Raw genomic sequence first — 26,264 nt, forward strand, 5'->3', positions numbered from 1 at the left:
TTTTCGTAATAATTATTAATATGTATATATGTAATATATATACAAATTTAAAAAAAATATATGTGAGAAGAAAATTTCAGTATCAAGTACGTTAAACGTTAGAAATCAGAATTTCGCGAAGAAACAGGATTTGTGATTTAAAAAGCAATCTGCGGCACGACATAACCGCTGTGTGCGGCGTTCATGGTCATTGATCGGATCGCATTTGACAGCCGCCATGGCCGGAATCGCAGCGGAACATCGGCACGTAATTTCGAAGAAAGAGAGAAAAACGAAAAGGTTCGCGGCATGCATACATCGATCGCAGCCACGACAGAGCGCCTCGCTGCGCCTGACATTTGCCTAACTTCAAGGGTGAAAGCGGCCGCGCGCTCGCACATTCGCTATCTTTGTCCGATACCGACATTCATCCGCTTAAAAGCGGAAAAATCAGAATATTTGCGAGAACACGCGGAGGAGAGAATAAACAGGGAACAATGAGATTCTTACCTGCACCCGGCAGAGTGACAGGACGCCGAGCAGTGCGGCCAGCGCCAGCATCCCCTTCATCTCTTCTTCCTCTTCCCGGCCCACCTACAGTCCCACGTCCTCTCGTTGAGAATGCCCGCTTCGAAGATACTCCGGCGAATTCTCCGCAAATCCCGCGGAGGATCCGTCACCCTGTCTCCTCTCTTCCCTGCGATGAGAAGGAGAACGACGTCCGTGAACAATATCGCGAGAGAAACGGGATTTTTGTCCGTACGGTTTTATGCGACGCACGATTATTCACTTGTCGTATATCACGGTGAGAGCAGCGAAACTACTACTGTCCGCCGCTGTGGCTGGGTGGGTCGCTCGCTCGCCGCGAAAGCAAGATGGCGGTGCGCGTCGGCGGCGGCGTCGGCGGCTAACCCGGCCGGCCAATCGCGTCGCGCCGTTCGCTTATCGCCGCGTGCGCATGCGCGCCGCGGCAAGTCGATAACGTGGCGGGAACGCCGCGGGTTCAAACGACGTGTCGTACGCGCTCCATCCGGCATCGACAATTTTCGCAATTGGCTTAATTAATTAACACCCGTTGACTGCCGGATTGACTCTGTTAAAACGTAATTGGAAACGATATGCCCGATGTTGCGACAAATAAATACGTTTCGTGATGAATATGTATATTTGATTTCGATTTTTCGATTTTAACATAATAAGTTATTACGTAATATTTTATTCAATTCGTCGATTCCTAATCGATACACGATCGAGAGCGTGTGCTTATTTCTATTGGAGAGAATATCGGAAGATTCCTCGAAAACGTATTCATAAATATAATGACGAAAAAAAAAGAAATTTTATACATGTAACAGATATTAATTTAATTATCGAGAAAAATATTTGCGATGAGAATGTCGATGTAATATAATTCTATATTTTTGAATAATCGGATGATGTTTAATTATATCAGCTTGCTATCATCGTTATCGTTTTTCAATAAAACCAATAAACATCTGAATATTCCTAATTGAAGGATTCAATTCTGTGAAAGGATATTCGCGAGAGATATGAAATGTATAAATTATACAATTTTATTCTTCGATTATTTCTTCCTTCCTTATTTGGATGGAATTATTTTTTCAGATTATATTCTCCCCCCCCCTCTCTCTCTCTCTCTCTCTCTCTCTTTTATGTATATATAATTTCATATTTTTGTATTATAATAGTGAAAATATTGAAAATTGATATTGAAAATTGATATTGGAAATTGAATCCATTTTCGTGTGTATGCACAGAATTAATTATAAATTTTAATTTCCAACAAATTTCCAATTCGCGCGTCGATATCTTTGATTTATTCGAACTTTGACGTTCATTACGTGATGCAGTATGTCCTGTTTATCGTTGCAATAAATCGCATTCGATGTTCAAGTAGCGCGATGATGCATGCATTTAATGAGTTTATTTGTGGTTATAAATTACAGAGGCGCAAGAGAGAGACCGCAATTGTTATTGCTAGAATTACGGAAATCTCTGAATTCGTGAGTCTGCATACATGCGGGCGAAATATCCCAAATAAAATTATTACCAACTTTGTTTCCTCCGTAATTGAAGCGCTTCCCCGAATAATGTTGTTGTCTGTGCCATTTTCCAAACTTTACAGAAATTAATAAAACCATTTGTTTCACGGAATATTTAACGAAGTGGCTAAATTGTGTCCGGTAACGTTATGTAATGCATTATTTATATACATTTCAATATAAACAAATTTTGATGCACGCGCTATATTTTCGAGCTGATATATGAAACTTATCTCTATATAAATAAAAAGACTCCTTCTCAATCTTGACTTGACATTGGTTTTATTATTAAAAAGAAATGTAATATTAATTGCTAAGAAACACGTGGTAGAGTTTGTTCGCCCTGATTAATGCTGCATAATTCATCTACACTCCGAGCGAAACTCACTCCTCTGATTTCTACGTAATTCGAGAAACGAGCGCGCGCTGATCGTAAAAATGCGAGGTGCGACTCTTTTTGCTAATTAAAGGAAGCTCTCCGTCTTTGTGCCGGAGCAAGGCGAAAGACCGACCAATGGCAATCAATGACGAAGCGAGAGTACGCTGCAGTAAATTGATCTTCCGAACCTACGCAAGAAATCGAGACGAAGACTTTGAGGAGAAAACGACTGGAGTGTCTTTAAAGGATGAGATGAGAGAAAGAAGAGGAAGACAAACGCGAAAGAAACGAGAATCAGACAGGAGGGAGGATGCGTTGCAGCGGAGCACAAGTTGAAATGTCTGCATCCATGACAAAATCAACAACCTTTAGATACGACGAACGCGAATGTCGCTATCACGACAATAAAGTAACAAAGAAATCACGTTATTGCTCTCTACGGAGCACCATTGAAAGAGAGTAACAACGACGAACGAGGCTCATCGGCAAATATTCCTATACAAAATCACGTGTGCGAGAGTACGACATTCGCTTTTAGAAAGAATCGAGGAGTTGTTTTGCCTCGACATGATCATCGACAAGTTGGTTCTTCGACGAGAAAGTCCTCGTTCTTAACTTCTTAAATTCCTGCCTTTTATATGTCCCTCGCGCTCATTATTAACTCCCTTTAGAATTTTCTAAAGATAATTGGTAAAGGTAATAGGAGAAGAGACTTTTTCTTTACAGAAAATGATTAATAGTGTATTAATGGTTTCTAAATTAAAACGATTACAAGCAGAAACTTTGGTGAGTTAAGTAGTAAAGAAAGTTGAACGAAACCTTGTTCCTCTGGATTTTAAACCTTTAAAATTTTATCTTGCGGCTTAGTTATCAAAGTATTTAATTATGCAAAAAGAGAGATGACAAATGTAACAATTGCATTAAATTCTGGCAAGAATTTTAAATTTATTTTATTCATCGAATATACCTATAATACAGAATGTCCTATGAAAAGCTGCTAAAACTAATCAGTTGTTTTTTTTTCAACATGCACAAAGAGTAGAAAAATATCATCTAATAGAGAACATTTAGCAGTTTTATTAATATATGGATTAAAGACAATCAAAACGTTTTATAAAGATATGCCAAAATATCCAATCTAATTAATGATGTATATTTTCGAAGTATGTGCACATTGTCATAATTGAAAAACAGAAATTAAATCTCTTTCGCGATGAATCTCAAAAGATGCATAAAATTCATCTTTACAGTTTTCGAAAGAGATTTTTAGTTTCTGTTTCCATTCCGACACAGTGCGCACTTCAAAAATATACTACCATTAAAATTATTAATATTTGGAATTTTATTATAAACGTTTTATTAAAAATATCTCCGATTGTCTTTGGTCCATATATAAATAATATGTAAATTAAAAAACCACGTCAAATATCCTCTATTAGAAGATATTTTATTTTCCTTGTTCCTTATATATGCATTTAAAATGACAGCTGATTAATTTTAGCAAGTTCCCGTGAGACATTCTGTGTAATATCCTATGTAATAAAATAATTTAGAAAATGATAGCGAATCGTCAATTAGAGAGTTACTTTATCCAAATTATATTATCCAGACTTTCATTGCAATAAAACATAAATTTCGAGGGATTCTCGGAAATGACAAATTACAATAATGGCTCTTCCATTAATTCAAATATAATTAACTTTTCGCACGCGCAGCCTTGTCAATCGGCTTTGAACATTAACAAAAATGCATATTTCGTTGAGAGGTGATTTTTAAAAAATATAAGCCCGGATTTTTCATAACTCGCTTTGCAAGTTAAAAAAAATCGTCCACTCTTCGGATAGAAATCCGCTCGAAAATATGTTAATCCACAGCTAGAAAATTCAAAAGTTAAAACCTTTATACACACATTTAATAATTTCTATTTGTATATATCTCTCATTATTATTATGCATTATTGTATCATTTGCGATTACGCGAACAATCATTAATTAACTGACCTCAATTGTGCAAAAAAAAAAAAAAAAAAAAATGATTAACAAATATTCGACTGCGGGACTTTCTGCTGAAAATTTTTGCAAAACGCGGTTAAATAAACATAACGTTATTTACAACGCTCGTAACCGAAAAAAGTGATGTTTGTCGATTCTCTCATGCGTAACTACGTGCAATCGTTACAACACGTCGTTGGTCACGGTAATTGGCTCCGCGCGTCGAAATAATAATTTTGCCATTCGATATATCGCATTCACAGCATCGCGTCGATACGGCGCTGGAATAATACGTTAACGCAACTGCGGGGAATACCGTACGTTTCAGAATCAATTGCGAGCCCGAAAATTATGGCACGATATTTTATTTATTTTTTCTCTCTCTTTTTTCCCTCTATTATCTCACGCCGATGGAAAGTACAGAGGAGAGAAAGAGAGGAAGAAAAAGAGAAAAGAAGAAAACGCGCTCTTTAATACCTTTCTCTCTCAAAGGGCAAATGACAATTATCGAGTCGCCGGAACTGACAGTGCTGATCTTCAAAGACCCTGGCCTTCTGATATTGCGGTTTCTCCGAGGTACGAACTTTGTGACGAGAGCGGGAAAGACGAGGCGGCGGGGTAAAATAGCACATTAAGTTCCGGTCTGAGTGCGTTCTCCTCGCAACAGGGCGACCATTTTTCAGTGATAACACCGTCCTCGCGATAAAACGTGGCGAACAATCCGTGATATCTTCCACCACGGACAAATGGGGCAGATGCCATTCGGAGCCGCCCAGATAGCGAGGGTCCCATCGCGAACGTAAAGACCTGTCTTTCCCTTTTATTATTATCTAAACCCTGGTTGACAAACTAAAATATTTTACTAACAATATTAAACCGAAAAAGAGTCACAAACAAAAATATAAAAAAAGATTTTTATTTTTTATTTTACATATATTTTATGTACTTTATATATACTATATGTATATATATAGAAGTAAATGTGTCTGTGAAGTAGAAATCTCTGAAGCGTTATGTCTCGCTTTTCTTATATATTGTGTAAGCTGTTCAACTAATAATGTAATTAATGTACTGTGTAAACTAACATCCAATGGTTATGTAGTTTGATATGAATTAAGACACATTTTTCTATTTCCTTCCTAAATTGAAGTCGTAATCGAGAGACATTACAAATCCAAACAATGAAAAGAGAAAAACAGACATACTCTGTAAGATATATTACTAGTGTGAAATTAAACAGGTGATAAAAAAATCAATAAGACAGAGTCAAACAAATATAAATGTTACACACAAACACACAAAAATGATTTCTTTCTTTACTTTTATTAATTCTGATAATAAAATCTGAGATTCGTTAGATATATGTATTTTTTCAATTTTAATAATCAAAAACTAAAACCACCAAAGTGTTATATGAATTCTAAATATTGGCACAAAAATTTACCGCGCAACGAGTTCTCTGACTTTAAACAAGAAACCCAATGAAATAAAAAATTCATTTTATTATATATTATGATTGCTATAATAGTCAATTTAACAATATAGTAGAAATATATAAAAGGATTTAATTTAAAAGTAAAAAAGATTTAATTTAATTATATTTTGTGTCACCAAGAGCGCGCGCGGTCAGAGATAAATGGGAAAAAATGCGCCTCTCGAAAAAAATGGAATTTTTTTGAATTTTTTACACTAAGACCAGAGAAATTCTCGTCACTCGATCGCGCGATTCGCCTGGCTAGCTCGCGCGAACTGACCGTCGCGTACCAACAATGCTTCTCCTATCTTTTGGCCTTTTTCGGCAGGCACATGAAAATGCATGAGTAGGTAGCCTTGGCCCGTGTGCCTTCGCCTGTGTGTCGGGCACCGTACCGGTTACCCTGGAAACGGTATCGATTTCAACCCTCAGCTATGCAGTAGGAAACCAGCACCACACCATGGGGGTCTCTTCACCCTGAGTTTCGACGAGGCGCACGGAGCCCGTTTCGACAACCCGATTACAAGAGCCCCTGTCTCTTTTCCTCCCTGCCACCCTCTCTGCCTCTCTCACGTGCCCTTCTTTTCCACCCCCGCTCGCGATGTTGCTTTTTCTCTCGTTTTTTCTAATCCTTTGAGAGTTTATTGTAGGACCTACCAATAAACGTATTTATCCCCCTTCGCCCCTCTCTGTCTTTCTCTCTTTATCTCTTGCTGTCTCGATTGTGTTCGATCCAAAAGTTATTATTGGAGTACCGCAAACTGCAAATGCCCCCACGACTCTCATATATAGTAGATGATGGATTCGCGAATCTTCCTAATTACAATTGCATTTATCGCGGCGAGAGAGTGTCGGCACCGTCTGTATATAATTGGGATATTGTGTATAATGGTCGATATTATCAATAGATCTGCCACGATTGTATGCAGTGATAGCGCGCAAAGTGCTGCAATGATACTAATAAAGGTTTAAAATAGGAATAATTTAAGTAAATGACGAGATAATGATTTCTACTTGTATACTTGTCTGATAGCTATATTGCATAAAATATGACAGCTGTATTATTGAAAATTGTATTTGATTATACGTATATATAGATCTAAGGAATTTTGTAGACGAAATCTTTCAGAAACATAAAAAATATATGTATCATAAAAAAGATTTTAAATACATTGTTAAAGATGTTGTGCGCGATATGCGCGAATGCATTGTCAAGTACGACAAAGTAAGTGATAACTCAAGGCAGATGTAATTCGCGAAATTGAGGTGTTACGGAGAACTTGGATAGTTTGAGAGAAAGAGAGAGAGAGAGGAGAAAGATATCTAGTGCGAGCGTCGCGACGTCGCGACGCAGTCGAAGGGGGTTGACAATCCTAAATGCATAGAATATTTTAACACAGAATGCTTCGAGCTTAGCGAAAAAATATTTTGCAAATAGATCGTTGACAAATTCTCGACCGATTGTTTTATTCAAGATGAGACTGACATTTCGCGCTTTTCAGCATTGCATTTCTTAGCAAGCAAGATTAATATTTCATAAAATTTTCGCAGATCGCTTGTCATCTATTTAATACTAGAAATTCTCGTATCAATAATCGCGCTAAGTTTGAATTAATTCGTTCCTTTTATCAAGAATTTTAAATCAGCAATCCATTAATTTTTTATTTACTGTTCCTAAAATATTAAATAACTTTTCAAAATAACATGAACTCTTGTTCAAAATATTTTTCCGAAAGTTAACAATTATGTCAAGTTGATAGTGTACCATATAATTTCATTTCCAATTATAAACGAGATTTTATTAAGGACATTAGAACGTTCCATTATTTTGGATCGTATATTTTATACAGTTCACATCTCTCGAAATACACACGAATGTGTAACGTTTTAACTCATTAAAACCAGCATAAAATAAATCATTCGTTTGACACGTGTTATCGATCAGATAATTGCAAAATAATAATAAATTATAATAAACCATTATAATAAAGATATAGAATGCTAAATCAAAAAATATATGCAAATAGAATACCATATTTTTATATAACATTTTCTTTTTTGCATGTAAAATAACATGCAAATGTATTTCGCGCTTGACGTATGAAGTTCTAATACGTCAAAATAGCGCAAATATATAAATAAATAAATAATGTCGGTTCAACACACACACACACACACACACACACACACTCACATAGAGTGAAAGAAAATAATTCAACGATAGCAACATGAAATATATATTAAAAATCATTGTGTGTCATAATATTATATTTCAGAGCTAATTTTGCTCCAAATTGAATATTTTCTGTTAATTACAACTCACAAGATATGTGTGATTATACTTTCTAACGTTAATAAATCTCTCACTCTTCTGAATAAAATCTTTAAAAAATCAAGAATATTCACACAATTCATGATGTATAAATATTAACTATTAGAAACCAGATATTATTAATGAAAATAAAACAATACTGACGTGCTGCTGTTGCATTGGCTAGAATGCTGTCAATGATTCTCACTGTTTGCTCTTTTCTTCTTCAACCTCATACAAGCCGCAAACTTTGTTGGACGGTACAGCTTTATCTGAAACAACGTCATATTACATTTGAGCTCATTGTTGCAAAAATGGCACAACGTGAATGTTTCCATTTTTGTTCTATCCATTCTATTTTTAATTTATATCAACTGATAATTGTAATGTGTATTATATGTATAATTCATTATACTCTTATTCATATTATATTATTATTATACATATATAATGAATCTTTATTACAGACAAAAAAATTTTAATAGGTTCTTCTCTTTCATTAAAAATATTTATTATTCTATATATATTATTATTTTATTATTATTTTGACAAAATTTTCAAAATTTGACTCAAGATGCTGATAAGCGAGATAAAGAGCTCATTTATTCAACATTCGATGGGATGCAATTTCATCGATCTCCTTTCGCTTCACCGACAAGATGTAACGGCGTCTCTGCTCATCTAATATTTAGGCGCGCCACGAAAATTATGCAAAAGCGACACATAGTACAAAAATATACCTTTCTCCGTGAAATCATCTTTATTAATTTTTCTTTACTTTTCGGCAATATCGCGTGATAAATAAAGCAGAAAGATAAAAATAAAAAATAAAACGAAAAAGTTTAATACCTTGAAATCAATTGTCCTGATATCGAAATTCGTTCACTGAGAAAGAAATTAATTTTTAAATTCTTTTTTTAATTTACTTAATTTTATTTTTAAAAATCTCTTTATTATTTTATTCTCTACGTAAATTACATAATTGTCGGTAAACTTTTGCACTCAATTTGCTCTGCGTCGTTTCACATCTTATCCAATCATATCCCGTCGTTTCGCACTGGAATAAGTTACTGTTTCCGCAAATTTGTGCGGAATTCGAGAGTTTTCACTTTTCATTCATAAGGAAAAGTTACGTGAGATCGAGCGTCCTGTCTGCACGATCGACGCTATTTTCTCACCGATTCAACGTTCATTTCACAAAGTGTATCTAGGACGACATCGTAACACCCGAAAGACGGCTATTAGCTTATCAGCTGATCGAGCTGATAGCAGGAAACCGCCCGCAACTCCCAAAATAAAATGCGAATCCCAATGGGATTCTGTACAACCGAGCTTCTGCGAGAGAAACCATTTTGATAACGCCTCATAGATAGTGCAACGCAGTTCTCCCATCCTCTCTTTTGCTGGTACATTAATTATTTCCGACTATTATCGAGAGCGTTGTACTAACAGAATTTATAATGCCGAGCGCCTATGTGGCATAAAATTTATAATAAAACAAATTTCAAAAAAATTTTACCGTGCAAGTTGTTTTAATAAAAAGGAAAAAAAACGGAATTAACAAGCTTTTATGTTAATATATACCATCAGATTTCTTTGACATGAATTTTATACTAATTATTACAATACTAATAGAATGTAAGTATTGTAATACGAAAATAATAGGACCTCCATGTATAAAAAAAACTTACCCATCATCTTGGGATACGGAAGATTCAGATGATTCATAATGTCGACGAACTCCTCGAGCGACTTGGATAGTCTGGGATTGAAAGTCTTCTCCTCGGCGACGGTGGTGACGGTTCTACCGTTGTAATCATGTCCCGGATACAATCGATAATATTCTGGCAAACTCAATATCTTCTCATGAACGGATTTGTATAAGATCGCGGAGGATCCACCCTGCACACAAATGGAGCATTTCGGGCGAACGGCAATTACAATATGTCACAAAACTACACAGAGAGAATTTTCTAGCAGATTTTACCCTGAAAATCATGGTAATCGTGGGACAATATGGTATGGAAAGAATTTTATGAGGATTTCTCTGATTAATATTTATCACAATAAAAATAATATCTATCACAATAAAATATAAAATATGTTTGATTAATTTTACTCTTACGCAGTTTAGTAAAATTAATCAAACATGTTTTATATTTTATTGTGGTAGATATTATTATTTTTATCGTGATAAATATTAATCAGAGAAATTCTCATAAAATTCTTTCCATGCCATATTGTCCCACGATTACCATGATTTTCAGGGTAAATTCTAAGAGAAAATTCTTTCAGTGTACTTGACATACTAGACACGACATACTACATACATATACGATGATCGGAAGTGAAAAGTATACGATCAAGCATAATCAATAAATGAACGAAATATAAAGTAAATGAACTAAAATAATAATGTTGATAAAGATGCTTTTGGACGTTGATCTCGATAAATTTCGAACGAATCATTTTCGTGTATTTACAAAATTAGAATCGATAGGGCTGAAATTAATTTCGACCTCTATCAAGTCACTGTCGAGCAGTAAAACGGAATTGGTCTAATTTGAAATATGTCACACGAGTGAAAAAATAATTTTTCTCAGTTATCCCGTGTTAAAAGGTTGTTTAATCGAGCTTTGAAGGAAGAAAAAGTCACGGCGCGTTTATAAAATGCACCGGCACGTGGTCGGACACGATGACGGACGGCTATTCATCACACGAGTTGCGGAGAAGAAGTCTTTCATATTCCGGTTGATATATCGACGTTTACTTGTGCTACATGCGGAACGGAGGGAAAATGTTATTGCGCGCGGACGTCGACGTTTCGACGAGAATTCAGGATGCTGTTACGTCGTCCGTGTCTATTCCAGGTCGGCATCGATCGTCGATTAGTTATGACGTACAAATAAACGCCATTTATCGACATCCGACAATTATATCGGCGACAAATCGCCAATGATATTTCCGCTTGAAAAACGAAGCGTTCGTTTTGATTCAACGATGACGATCGATTCATTGAAAGAGATGCAGTTGCAACGTCTCGATGAAAATTAATGCGAACTAATAATCTCGTGAGATTTGAAAACATTTTTATAAATCACGTGCAATCTATCGTTTATATAGTTTGTCGAAAATTATCGCATTCTTCACACATTAATTTTTTTTTGACAAATTTTAGAATTAATTTCTTTGAAATATTTTAATCGCACATTTTTTCCAATTTTTTAAAATTACAATATTAAAATTCTCTAATTATAATTAAAATTTCAATAAGCGTTAAGTCAACAAAAAATCTAATTAAAATAAAATTTGTAAATAAAAGTAATAAATGAACAATAGAATCATGTTATTTTTTATTTTTGCTGAGAAAAAATGATTTGCTCCTAAATTGATCAAAGAATGTGAAAAATTAGGATAATTTCAACATACTCTGTATTTGTCAAGTATCGCTGATTAAAAGTTGCAAGCAGAATAAGAACATGCATATAATTAACATGCAAGAGATTGCACATTCTCCGCAGGAAAGGGTGAATTTCAACTTTATGAGGAAACTTCGTAGAGCCATTCTCACCGCACGTTTAACGCTAGCATAGCCACCAAATTGTAGGTTTCATTTGCTGATTATTTTTTATTTATGACTAGAGATTTCGCGACAAACCAACAACTGTCAAATGAAATAGCGGCATAATTTAATAATATTAGATTAAGAGACATTTTAGGAAAATATCCTCAATTTTCTTCATATAATACAAATGTGTAAGTTCTTCTTTTGTATATTCCTTTACAACCGCAAAAAGATACGATAATAAAATAACTGAATTTTACATCAAATTATTATCTAAAATTTAAAAAAAAATACTATTTACGTGCAATTACACGCGGTTTAAAGATGGAACGTACAATCATCACGTGTACTCGCAAAGATACGCAACTTTTCCGGTGGATTTTCCGGTCAGACTTACTTGAAAATCAGTTCTGCCACATCCTCGTATCAAGAGTGCATCACCCGTAAACGCGATTGCCTGCTCATCGCAAACGTACGTGACGCAACCTGCACAAGTATCAGATGGAATATTTACGATATCATGCTTCACTTCACGCGACCACCATCCGACAAGCACTGCGTCGTTTTTGGAACGGAATATATATCTATCTCTTCGCGGCAATTCGCTTCGTAATCGGCCGGTACGATAAATTGAGTTCTCGTTCGTCAGCTCGTTCATCCTATTTGCGATATTGCGTTTAGAAAAAAAAAAGAAAAAAAAAGAAAAAAAAGAAAAGAAGAGAATTGCGAACAGATATATTACACTCGCTCGAAAAATGTTGAATGAGATGAATAGTTATACCCAACATAGAAACCATGATTTATATCCAGAAGAACATAAAAACGGAAATAAATGAAATAAAGCAAGATATGATCGTAACACTTGCATAAATGGATCCAATGAGTTTCCAATGATAAAATTACAATAGCCACATTTTCTCTTAATAAATGTGAATTAATATTCGTCATTGTAGTAATAATTTTATAATAAATATAATGTAATATTTCAATTTCATACACTGAGAAAAAAAAGTTGTTAACTTGACTAAATTAATTATTATTTTGTTAATTAAATATATACAAGTATTTAAGTCAAAACACATTATATTAGATTTAATATGTTGTATTTAATTTAAACACTTTTATATGTTCAATTAACAAAATAGTAATTAGTTGAACGATTTAGTCAAGGTAACGATTTTTTTTCTCAGTGTAGTAAAAGAGTTTTTGTGATTCGTTTTCTTCTTCTAACGAGGCATAACTCCAAAATAATAAACGTCTCGACATTTTAATAAAAAATAAATGGATAATGAAAATTATGCAACAATTCTGAATTTAATTGTTGAATAATTTTTTTAGAACGTTCTGTGTATCGGTATCTAAAATCGTTTACGTCCAATCGTTTATCTCCAAATATTCCATTCTACAAATATATGCTTTACAAAATATTTGTTGATTTTCTTTTCTCATACAATAAATGTGTGTGTTTATCACAAAAGGATTAAATAAAAGGATGAAATATCTAAGAATTTAATTCAGCGGATGAGTACGCGACATATTAGCTTTACTTTTTTAGCGTATAAGAATAAAACTGGTATCAAATATTTAACCCATAGGTATTTAATGCGTGCTATTTGAGTATTCGGCAAGAAAAATCGAGTCTATCGAGCAAATCCGATATCAAGATAGCTTAGACGGCTCCAGGATTTCCTCTGGACAAACGATTGAGTCGCGACGAGTAGCAAATCTGGCACAATCGATAAGAATCCTCTTTTTTCATTCCATTCCACCGTGTAAATTCCAATAGTAATGTACGCATGTACATGTATAAAGTGTCCCAAAACTATCGAATACTACAAAGTTAGAGACTAAACTAGGATAAAGATTGTTTAATGCCAAAGAGTTAATTTTTCAACTAGATAAATAAGTTTCGTGAGTCTATTTCAAAACTGAAATAATATAAATACAACAAAAGTCTATTTTTTAATTCATAAAAAATAAAAATTAATGAGAATCTAATTTATCTAAATTAATTAAATTTTAATTAATTAAAGTTTAAGGTTATTTTAAAATTATGACATCTTTTAGTTAAAAATATGTTGAAAGTCACCGGACGAAATAATTTTATCATTTCTTTTTCACTAAAAAAAATTGTTTTAAGTGATTTCCCATAATAAGCAATAAGTTCTGGGATACGCGATGAATAAGAATTATCTCAGCCCGAACGGGAACATTTTCTTAATGATAACAAAAAATATTAATAGCTACAAATATATGTGTCAAAAAAACTACAAAAATTACGGCACCTACAATATTTTCTGGACAAAGAACAATTCAAGTTAATTACTCCAGGGACACTGTGTTTTATACGTAACACGCGTATGAAATTCAGAATGCGACGCAACACATTTTTTTCTGAGCATGCGAAGATAATAACAAGAGAAAAGATAAGAATATGAGACAGTTTAGACAAAATTGAAGCATTAAGATCAGATTTTTAAATCTTCTTTAGAGAATATTTTAAATGTTTAAAGAATTTGGAAAAATTATTATTTTATCGTTTGTGTATATGCGAAAATAAAAATATAAATAACATATTAAGGAACAAGATAATACAATATTAAAAATTACGATAATATAAATCTCCACATTCATAAATATTTAATATCAGTTTTTCAAAAGTCTACTGGAATTAAAATCATAATCATAAATATCAATTTTCACATTTCTCTCTTTTTCTCTGCGTCTTTATTAAATATCCTTATTCCACGTGTTAGACATTATTGAATTTACGGCATATTTTTAAATGCTGAAGTTTTTAACTTCGTTTTCTAAATGTACTCAAGAAAGACGCGCGTTATATCCTTGATCTTTTCAATCCACGTATAAAATAGCGCCACCTCTCACCGTTCTCACAAGAAAGTATTTCGCCATTTTTCTTGACATCTCAATTAATAAAATAATAGACCAGGTAAACGCGATCGATCGCGCAAGAAATGTAACCCGATAGAATTGTGAATGTATCTGTAACTTATCACGTTATAATTTCGAGACTTTCGCTACGCGACACGAAAATTGCATTCTGTATTCATCGCGCGAATACAGCAAATGCATTAAAAATTGCATTAAATTACATTATTAAATGCATTATAAAGATTTAAAATATAAAATATATAGGATGTGAAAAAGTACAGAATATAATATATATAATGCCATTACACAATATAAAATGTGTAATGAGAAAACCATTGAAAAAAAAAGATATTAAAAAATAATGGATATTTTTAATACGTTGTTTTTTTTTTAAATGAAAGATTAAGCCGAGGCTCAAAATATCTATTATTAAAAAAATATATCAAAGAACATAAAGTAATTCCAAACAATGGAAAAGATAAAAAAGGAGACAGAGAAAAAAATACAAATATTCATTTTTCATTTAGACTAGACAAGACAACAACATATATCATGTATGTTTATCGTAACGCGAAATAACTCACAGAGCATGTCGAGAAAATGCTGAAAATCCACGTATGTATCAAATATGATACACTATGCACTTAGCCCTTTATAGAGCAACACTGTTTTACCACACCATGTAGCTGACACATGGGCGATGGTAAAATGCTAGCTAAATGGGGAATGGTATAATATTTTACAAAAAAAAGAAACAAAAACAAAAGCTACAATCACGATCTTTCTGACAAGAAAAATCGTACGAATTTCTTTGATAATATAATAGTAATTAAGCATATTGTTTTTGCAAGTTATTATCGAAATATATATATGTATATATCTTCCATCTTAAAAATCAATAAGTTACAAAATAAAATCGTATGCAAGGTGTCCTGCGAGGTATTTAAAAGTGTCACATAAGACATTAGGTAAAAGCTAGAAATATTCAAATCATTCAGACGTCTAAAAAAAATATCTCGATTCTCGCACAAACTTAGGTTTTGCGGAAATCAAATTTCCGCATATATATTTATATCAGTTTACTTTAATATAAATATCGATTTATCCCAAAATTCTAAATGTTATTTAAGATCGCCAGACAGCCTGTATAGATTTCTCAAAGTATACACATTTGTTCAATTAGTTGAGCGAAAAAAAGAATCTGACCTTCTGTATGACCTGGTGTAGGCAGCACTTTCAATTGGTGTCTGCCAAATTGGACGTAGTCGTACGGCTCCAGGAGTACGTCCGCCTCGGCACCGCTGCTGCGCGATATCATAGATCTGCAATCAGGCAATAGCGACTTCAGTCGACCCGTCCCGGTGATATGGTCTGCATGCAAGTGTGTGTTCACTGCAACAGTAAAAAAGATTGTCATGTAGCAAAGACGCTAGTCATTGTTACTGGTAAATGCATAATCGATAAGCATTGCCGAGATCGTATCGCTGTATCATGCTTCCGTAATGCGCTATAGAAAATCCCCCAGAAGCAACGAACATTCTTTTCAATGAAAAAAATGGTTCATGCTATGCTGGCTCAATGTATAAACAAATTAAAAGACATTTTAATGTATGTACATGAGTATAAATGTATTAATTAATTTCAGAATTAATGATAAGATGTATAATATTTCTAAAAATTTTGATATTAATCGACAAATCTGAACTCAACGTCGGAAAAATGTTGGAATATTTTATATCACTCTTAAATATCTATGCATATAAATGTGTAGATACAAGTCATTATACTATAACTATAATAACTAACTATACGTTAAATCTATTAATTTAATTAGTTACCTCGCTCTTTATACAAAACTGAATTACGAATAATTCGCGTAGTTTTACGGAAGTTGAGCAGTATTAATAGTGTATGCATTATCGGAAAACAGAGAGAGAGAGAGAGAGAGAGAGAAATGCATTATGGAAATGTTCGTTTGTTCGGGACAGAATTGACATATACAGAATTTCGCATAAACAAGTGCATTTTCGCATAAACAGTATGTTCCACTTAGCCAAAAAATCTCTCGCAAAAACCACTTCGCGATCTGACAGCACGATAAGTAATATGATAATTCTATCACCTCTGATATACGATTGTATTGTTCCTTTTCTTGCCGAATCAAAAATCCTTCATTATTAAGGTCACAAATTTCGACGAAAAAAGCTAATATTCCTCGCGCGAGTATATTAATTTTTTGGAGAGAGAGAGAGAGAGAAGGGAGGAATCTATAATTAATAATAATTAAAAATTAAAGTGTTAAAAAGAAGAAAAAACTCTATATGTGTATCTTTTCTTTCTATGAAAGTTACATATGTTCTATTGTGCTTAAATTTTAAAATATTGTATTTTAATAGTGTGTATTTAATAATGTGTGTGTAATTTCCATATATATTTTCAGAATTTAATAAAAAAATCTTGCAATAATGACTATTCTTTGATTGTCATAACGTTTCGAATAATTTTATTGTATCTGTTTCTTCGTTTTTATTTTTAATAATAAATATTTCTATAATTTCAACATCATTTTAAAGAAGTATATTGCATTAGACATACAAAAAGTACTTTCAGAGAGAAAGAAAGAGAGTTCAACTTCATTAATTTCCATGCAGATCCGCTTCCACACATGATAAGCACGATTTGTCGACGAAATAATGCTTTCGTCGCGCGATACACTCGAAAATTCTACAACAAAATCGAATCGGATCGTATCCAAAGTCAAAGTTCTTTATCGAAATTGGTAAAGTTCAACGATATGCCTGGATACACTCTCGCCGGGTTTATGGTCCACGACCCCGTGTTAACCTCCGGAACAATGGCAAAACTATGCGCGACCGTCCTTAGCAGCGTGGCGGGATTGCATGCCAATTCATTATGAAGTTCGGCAAATATTGGTCGGTTAGTAGGATAGTTTGCAATATAATTCTGCACTTGGCTCGTAAATCACAGCGCGTGGCATGGTGTAATTGCCGACAAGTACATTTCCGATGAACAAGTAACGACGATAGTAAGATAATACATTTTGTTAAATGGAATATATTTTAATTAATTAATTAAGTTTATTAGTATTTAATTTAATTAATTAGTTTTATTCATTTAAGCGTTTTAAAACGTCACTATTTTAGAATATTGTCATATTGGACATTTGTCATATTGGAATGTGACTGATTTTGCTGAATGTTAATGTTAAATGTCTCCTAATATTATTACACGCGTGTATCGCGTGTATAAAAAAATAATATATAATTTTTATACGCTGTATATAATTTCAATCAATACTATTAAACAATTTTTCTAAATTTTAAAATTGTGTCAAATTCTATGAGATTTAAAAATAGAGCAAAAGTAGAAATTGAAAATATTCTAGGAGATATAATATTTAATATATAATATATATTTATAATATATTAATATAAAAATAAGAAAAGAAATTTGTCAATATATATCAGTTTGATATTTTGTGAGTTATAAACGCCAACATTGCAAAAATAAATGTCAATATGCAAAGTTTAATACATCTGACTTATGTAGATTTATCTCTCTCCAAAATTGCACGTAAAATATATAAATATGATTAAGGAAGAGCTGTTATTTTTTATCGTCCTAATAATAGTGCGCTTCAATATTTGATTTCTTAAAAATTATAGAAAAGTGGCACAACTTGATTTTGGAAAAAAAATACGTATAAGAGAATATTAGAGAAGTGCATTACATTAATATGTATTATTTCGATTAAATATAGTTCTCTAAAATTACATCTGAGAATGATTGACGCAAAAATCGATATTTCTTCTCTAACACAGTTTCTATATGCAACACAATTGCGTTTAAATTTCGAAACTTAAGCAAATTATTATTACTTTGTGTGCAATCTATAATTGAAAAGGGTATAATCTTGATCAAATAATATCAGATAATACGAAAAATTGTATGATTCTTCGGCACGTGTGTGCGCGTATGTACCATGCGTTTCTCTCACATATCGATTTTCCATTATTTTTCACAAACAACGATATTTACGCACGAGATATATGATCTATGTTGGATAAAAACTTACGGGCGTATTTTAACGTTAATCCCAGCTCCTTGATGATTTTTTTATCACGTTCAACCCATTCGACAACTGGATCGATTAAAATTGCTTCTTTATCGTTGGTATCGGCCAGCAAATATGTGTACGTACTCGATATTGGATCGAAAAACTGAAAATTAAAATAATTATTTATTACGTTTCAGTAATATAATGCGGATATGCAATAAAATTACATTGCAAATAATAAATTCTCGTTTATAATATATCACTTTTCTAATTGTATCTCCATAATTGTATTATTATACAAATAAAATTAAATGTATATGTACATTAAAATATTGACTAATTGAAAAAATAATATTGCAACAAAATAAAATGAGATAAAGCAATCTCTTATTAGGTTGCATAAAATATGATAATAAAGATACAGAGGTCAAAAACTTTTAGCAATACTTTTCAATTATATTTACTGCACATATGTTTTCCGCAACTCTAGACACGTCAGATAAAAAATATGAAAAATAAGATAATCAATTTAATGCAAATGAGCGTTTAATCACACACACACATACACACATTTGACAGTATTTAGCAAAATATATTTTAAATCTTGTCATATATGTTTTGTCATTTCTGTCTTTTGATTCATGTATTAATGCGTGTAGAATAATTAAAAATAATTTTTGAAAATGTGCTCGAAACCATTATCATTACGAAATATAAAACATTTTCTTTTCGTATTTTGTGCAACATTAATGTGCAATATTCACTAATAGCAATGTTTTTTTGAATAATTCAGATATATATATACATTTCCTTTTTTATTTAAATATTTCATTTACATTACCATACACAACTTTAAATTACTTTTTGAGTAAAAATAAAATTTATTGTATTAAATATATAAATCCGTATAATAAGAAAAATGTAATAGCATAATATTTTTCTGTCCAAACTTTTTTTTTGTTTTGTTAAATCAATACACGTTTATAGGAATTCATTGCCGAAATAAGTATGAATTAATTTCATTCGACAGTTTGCAAATATAAATTGCCATTACTTAACATTGTAAATTATTACCTTAATGTTACGTTTTTTATTAAAATATATAACTTTGTTGTATGCTGTACAGAAATTGAAAAAGTTATAAAAACAATAGTAAATATTTTGCTTTTTATATCTCAGAATGAATCCGGAACTAATTATCTTTTGGTCGACAAATTAAATTTTCGTTCAAACTATTTCAAATGCTGTAATTGTAAATGGAAAAAACAACTGTATCACAACACGCATTCATAAAAAAAAAATTTGTCCAATATTTGTTCACACAGAATATACGTATATTGCAGAAACAATACAGGAAAACATCGTATCAAAACATTATATATAAAAAATTAACGTCGAGTTGAAAAACTAGTGTAACTCGTATTCATCTAATAGACCAAAATAAACTTGTGTATAATGTATATACTATAATATATAGAAAATACCTCAGAAACATGTTTATTTAATAACATCCCTCGACATTTTCGTAAAAAACAATCTATTTCAAATTCGCATGCGTGTGTAAAAAAGTTTTTAAAAAATTTAGTTAATCTGAAACATATATATAAATTTTACATTAAAATCATATAATCAAAATAAATTTTCAAATTTAATATTTGACATATTTTTATGAAGAAAAAATATTAGACACCTGTATAATCCTTTCTTTTCTCTTTCTTCTATTTAAAATCCTTTACTGTTCTGTTTTACATGCAGCTAAAAGGACCAGAATTTAGATATGCTCTTTTTAGTTGCACTTTTCTATAATTCCTTACAATAATTCTTCTCTCTTTTCAAATACCGAACATGTATCAATTTTATTTTAAATGCAGTAAATGTAAAAGAAAATGCAGCTAAAAGAAATATTTGCTTTATATCTATTCCTCCCATTCTTTTATGATGTTTCTTGTATATTTTGTTCCTTTTTTTTATTTCAACACTTTGAATATATATAAAGATGTGAAAAATATTATATTAATATATAAATATTATATTAAAATATTATATATATATATATATATATATATATATATATATATATATATTAAGAGATATACTATATATTATACATCAATTAATACTTTTCTGAAACATTTCGAGATATAATAATATTTCAAAAATATGTAAAAATTAAGAGAAAAAGCTATAATAATTTTGGAGCAGAGAGATGAGGAAAATCATCCAGAAGTACACAATTCTTTAATTTGACAATTTTTCACATCTTTCTCACATAAGTACATGAAATGTGAAAAAATAAATAGTAAAAAAAAATACAACCAGTCTCATTGAGTGCTTTCCATTTACAATAAGACACAAATCGACGCGACTCCATTTTGAGTAAACTACAATTAATTGATCATCGATTAACTTGTAGAATGATCAACAAAATTTCCAACATCTATTATACATATATATATGTATAATAGAAACAGTGCTGCTGATCATTCTGCTGATGAATCAACGATTGATGGAAATTTCGATCGAAATGACCATGGGAGCTCAGCTGAACGGAAAGCGTTCCGTTGTCGGCGTATTATTTACAAGTGCAAGCGAGCGGCCGAAAGATGACAGAGGCTGCCGCAGACATGCGTAGATCGTTCTTTACCTGGCGAAAGAAGAAATCCCTCGAAAGAGGCACCCGCTCCGTCATGCCGCGTTTCGTGGCTGTTCCGATCCCCCGCGAGATCAATACTCGACAAAGATTACGAATCATTTCCGGTCTCTCGCACCTCCTTTATATTAACGTATCGCCGCCCACTGATTCGTCACACGATCACTGACGAATATCGTATCCGTTGAGCAACGTTATGCAATATGTATGGGAGATAAAGCTACTTTCTGTAAGGCTACATAACCTCTTTCAAAAGCGAACCGCGTTTTTTTCACGCCCGCGAAGCAAGAACGACTGAACGGCTGAACGGCTGAACCGGAAAGATTATTCGCATCAATGAACCTGGCTTGAATTACGTAGGTTGACGTCATTGAGGGGATTTGCTGCCAACGTCAGGCGGTCAGGCGCACCATTTTGGAACGAAGGTCGCCCATCTCGAGAAACTGCGTAATCCTAGGCCCTTCGCTCCAATGACGTATTGCTTCTCCCGCTATCGCCTGGTTCTTTCCGGTTAGCGTTCTTGCCAAGGTGCGTTGCAGTTGACAGTTTTCCGACAAATTAAATTCTTTTTAAGGGAACGAAATCCTAGAAATTGTATACATTTAATTTAATGACTTTTATGGTTTTTACCGGTTATTGAAATGTCAGACTTGGAACGTTCAGAGCATTAATTCGTTCGCTCGTGTTGCGTGTGCATATGTCCTTTTACATGTGATTATTTTATTAAGCTAAGTCTTTTTTTTTCACAGATGCCCTCCGTAACTTTAAAAGACGTGGATCAACAAAAATTTGTGAAGGCCTTCGCAGCCTTCCTCAAAAAGTGAGTAAGAAACGTAGCTCGAATTTAACCTAAACGATCACACGTGTCATAATGGTTGAAACCTACTATCTATATTTGAAATATCATATAGCTTCTTATAAATTCTCATTCCATACTGCTATCATGATATAATACGTAAACATATAATTACTCAAAGATATCTTATAACTCTACCTTGTACTTTGTAAAACTTTGTAGGACTGGTAAAATGCGTGTGCCAGAATGGGTGGACATTGTGAAAACAGCCAAATTCAAGGAACTGGCTCCCTACGATCCTGATTGGTATTACATCAGATGCGCAGCCTTGGTGCGTCACATTTATATTCGTAGCCCAATTGGAGTCGGTGCGGTTACAAAGATCTTTGGTGGACGCAAACGCAACGGCACCCATCCCAGTCACTTTTGCCGATCAGCAGGTGGTGTTGCACGCAAGGCACTCCAAAGCCTGGAGCAACTCAAGTTGATCGAGAAGGCACCCCTTGGAGGACGTAAACTGACCAGTCAGGGACGCAGGGATTTGGATCGGATAGCTGCACAGGTTAAAGCTAAGAGCAAGAAACAGCTCAAGCTTCAAGAGATTGTACTTTAATACTGTTTCATGTTTTTATAATAAAATTAGAAAACATTTACCTGTGAACTCTGCTTTCGAATTAACAGTATGTATAATATAATTTTATTGTTACGATCAAACTTATATTTCTGTCAAAATTATGATTCATTCAGATTTACAACGTTCTTTATTTTCAGTAATTTTATATTCATATATTTTTATATATTATATATCTGTTGATATATGTATATATTTTTTTCAAGAATAATTTATTGTCATAAGAGTTTTGTTAAAGTATTTTAACTACTACTACCAGTAGTTTTTAACATACTTTTATAACAATAATTTACTGTTGTAGAGTTTTGTTATAACTACTACCAGTAGTTTTTAAAATACTTTTATAACAAAACTCTATGACAGTAAATTATTCTTGAAAGAGAATCCAGAAATATATATACACATAAAATTGAATATATAATTAAAACATTTTTATAACAAAACTGACAGTAAATTATTTTTGAAAGGATATATACATTTAAAAATCAAATGCTAATGTCTGTCTCAGGTTTCTTAGAAAACCACTTTTACAGCAAAATTATGACAGTAAATTCTGAAAGATTTGATTATTGATTGACTCTAAAAAATATAATTTGTTTTCTTTTTGCAGCCATATCTATATCGCAAATATTAGATTCGATATCTCGAACTCGATCGCTCCGTCAATCACCTCACGTCGGGTCGCCGCTCTATATACATTTTACTCCGTGACGTAACCGAGCTGGTCGCGCGCGCGTCGCCAGCGCCGCCTCAGTGAAACTTCGGCAGCAGTCGCGAGCGTTTCGGCGGTACTCGGCACCCGAGCGAATCAGTAGCTGATGCGCGATTTGATGCGAGATTGGCGTACGAAGGGAGCATCTCGCGGACGCAGCTGCGTACGCGCGCGAGTGTTGTGTTTGTGTGCATCATAGTGTGTATATAATATACATATATATATACGTGTGTATCGCGGTCGGTTCGTACGCGGTGATATCATGTTCATGCGCGCATGGACGTCTGCGTGGTGAGCCGCGCTCTTCCTCGAGAGCTGCCGTTGCTGCATCTACCTGCTATGTATCCTCGCGACGACGGTTGGTAGCTCGCCGCTACCATGTCGCGAAAATAATCGCGCCGGTCTCTCGCCAAGTGTGCGTCGTGTGTCTCTCCCTCCCGCCCCCCCCCCCTCCGTCCTCTCTATCTCTATCTCTGCGCGAAATACACAGAGGTGGTGGCTGCTGCTAGAACCTGCCGTCCGTTTCGCTTCCTTGTTCCCCTGTCATTCACATTCCTCTCTGTTTTTCTCCCTCGGGCTCTCTCGCTAAATTCTATACACTCTCCGTCTTTCTCTCTCGCTCCCTGTCACTCGTCGTACCGGGGCGACATTTATACGGTGCGGAGAGACGAAGAAGGTGGCGACCAGGGTGAAGTGAGCGGTGCGTCCGCGGCAGATTAAGTGTGAAGTGCCGCGCGAAAATCATCAACGACGATTAACTACAACGACGACGAAGACGAAGACGAGGAAGAAGCGTGGGGAGCCGCCGAAGGGACAGCCTCCGGTTGCAGCTGGGCGGAAGGGCGAGGTGGGGTGGAACACAACAGAACTGACAGAAGACGAGAAAGAGAGAGAATAAGATGCCGGGCCTAATCGCCGTGAGCGAGTTCGTGGAGGAGACGAGGGAGGACTATAACTCGCCCACGACGTCCACCTTCGTCTCGCGAATGCCACAGTGCAGGCAGACCATCACGTCCCTCGAGGAGGTGAGTAGTAGCGATATTCTCTTGTCTCGGTCGTTCCCCCATAAATGTTAATTAAAATTAACCGCGAGGCTCTTAACTCTCGCTGACCCTCTCTCTCTCTCTCTCTCTCTCTCTCTCTCTCTCTCTCTCCGCGTTATCTCGAGCTCCTATCTTCAAAAGTGACGAGCGATAATCGTTTCGAATAAATCACCATCGGCGTTATTAATTAATAATTATGAGGACGACCGATATTTTACTTGTTTGAATATTTTTATGTGATCTTTGCTCCTATATTTTTTAAATATGCGAATCATGGGAGAGAACTGCATGTTGTCACATCAACTGCTCTCTCTTTCTATCTTTATTCGCCTCGTATTGATGAATCCTTGTCCCCGCTCTCTCTCTCTGTGTCAACGTTAACCATACCGGGTCACGCGCGTGTTTGCCGCTATGTGGGCGTGTATATCTATCGCACAGTTGTGCGTCCTCCGATAACTCTACGGATATTTATCGATAATTATGATAATTCCTACGGCAGGCTGGACACTTTTCACTTTTGCAATAACTTCTATGAATTTATTTTTATGTAAAAATAAAATTCGAAAAACATGATAGTTTGCAAAAATTAATATATTTATTAATATATTAATATATTTATTAATATATTAATGTATTTATTAATATATAAATTAATAAAAAGAAATATATAAATATAATATATAAATTAATATATAAATATATTTATTATATATTAATATACATATATTTATATTTATACATTGTAATATTTTTGATTTGTATATGCGAAAAATTAACACTTTCTGCAAACTTTTTGGCCATCTTTTTCCGAGAGAGATTATTACGCGAAGAAATCAAGCTGGAATCGATTATAAAAATATTAATCATAAAATTTACGCGCATATAATTTTTATTCACATTTAATTGCTCTATTTTTTTATGTATTTTAATATGAACAGGGAGGAAAAGGGCGATAAGTTTTATTACCGTTAACGCTTTTAAATGTGTAAAGATGATGCTAATACCGAGGCATTTAAACTGCGAAGTAGTCGATGATGAGGCTATTATTATTATCTCGTCGCACGTGCTTTGAAATCCGATTTCCTTATACTAAGAACCTGGCTGTGTTATCGGCTTGTACTCACTGTTTGATAGCTCATTTCTCTAGCAATGCAATATAAATGTTCTTACGTCCGATATGTCATCACTTTAAAACGCGAAATGTTAAAGATAAAGCTGACTAAATTAACTTGTAAAGCCGTCTACAGCTTAACATAAAATATAATATTCATAGAAATATTGTGTGGATACCACATTTTTCTACCAAGTCGTCAGCATCTATACATATGACCATCATTTTGCCAGTTTCTGGTACGATTTTCGCTTCACGTTGACACTCCCAATTTGCGGATGCGTGAATGACTATGATACCGTATCTCTATCAAATAGAATCCAAATCCTAATAATCTGCATGTATCATGCTAAGATAAGCGTATAACAAGAATAATATAAATATTATATCGAGCTCAACAAATATGTTTTTCATTTTTGCCATATATTAAAATAATGGTATTTATTTAAATTGAAATGTTTTAACGGAATGTTTTTAATTTAATAGAGAGGAATCCTGATGACAAAAGTTATGCCAATACATATAAAAATTCTCTCCTAAAAGATTTTATTTAATTATATAAATTATTCTATTATTTAAAATATTCGTA

General features: G+C 33.5%; 4 protein-coding genes across 10 annotated transcripts in view; 2 read left to right on the forward strand and 2 right to left on the reverse strand.

Moving 5' to 3' along the window:
* The window catches only part of Appl (amyloid-beta-like protein), a 45,278-nt gene extending 44,452 nt beyond the window's left edge, over positions 1–826 (reverse strand). For 2 of the 3 annotated variants that reach the window (XM_083048291.1, XM_083048290.1), the window contains exon 1: positions 490–825. In XM_083048291.1, coding sequence (XP_082904417.1) covers positions 490–549 — 60 coding nt within the window. In that variant the 5' untranslated portion in view covers positions 550–825. Of the gene's footprint in view, positions 1–489 lie in introns of all 3 variants that reach the window. The other variant, XM_083048292.1, reaches the window with a different exon arrangement.
* On the reverse strand, positions 536–21,710 carry LOC145941897 (persulfide dioxygenase ETHE1, mitochondrial). Its single transcript, XM_083048293.1, has 7 exons — positions 21,377–21,710; positions 18,751–18,895; positions 15,861–16,046; positions 12,160–12,248; positions 9,889–10,099; positions 8,363–8,469; positions 536–676 (listed from the first exon to the last, which is right to left on the reverse strand). Exons 1-6 carry the CDS (start codon positions 21,482–21,484, stop codon positions 8,402–8,404), a joined length of 807 nt encoding a protein of 268 aa, XP_082904419.1. The 5' UTR covers positions 21,485–21,710; the 3' UTR covers positions 536–676; positions 8,363–8,401.
* A 53-nt stretch (positions 21,711–21,763) lies between these two features.
* LOC145941899 (small ribosomal subunit protein eS19) lies at positions 21,764–22,839 on the forward strand. Its single transcript, XM_083048295.1, has 3 exons — positions 21,764–21,910; positions 22,132–22,202; positions 22,401–22,839. The coding sequence occupies exons 2-3, from the start codon at positions 22,132–22,134 to the stop codon at positions 22,789–22,791; spliced, it is 462 nt and encodes a 153-aa protein (XP_082904421.1). The 5' UTR covers positions 21,764–21,910; the 3' UTR covers positions 22,792–22,839.
* Positions 22,840–23,446: 607 nt separating this feature from the next.
* Positions 23,447–26,264, forward strand: part of Asap (ArfGAP domain of ASAP) — a 49,534-nt gene continuing 46,716 nt past the window's right edge. For 2 of the 5 annotated variants that reach the window (XM_083048283.1, XM_083048284.1), the window contains exon 1: positions 23,449–24,546. In XM_083048283.1, coding sequence (XP_082904409.1) covers positions 24,421–24,546 — 126 coding nt within the window. In that variant the 5' untranslated portion in view covers positions 23,449–24,420. Of the gene's footprint in view, positions 24,547–26,264 lie in introns of all 5 variants that reach the window. The other 3 variants (XM_083048287.1, XM_083048286.1, XM_083048285.1) reach the window with 3 other exon arrangements.

The sequence above is a fragment of the Prenolepis imparis genome, unplaced genomic scaffold, assembly GCF_030444845.1.
Source record: "Prenolepis imparis isolate NDT839.2.m4 unplaced genomic scaffold, iyPreImpa1.0 SCAF_10, whole genome shotgun sequence".
In the NCBI taxonomy this organism is placed as follows: Eukaryota; Metazoa; Arthropoda; class Insecta; order Hymenoptera; family Formicidae; genus Prenolepis; species Prenolepis imparis.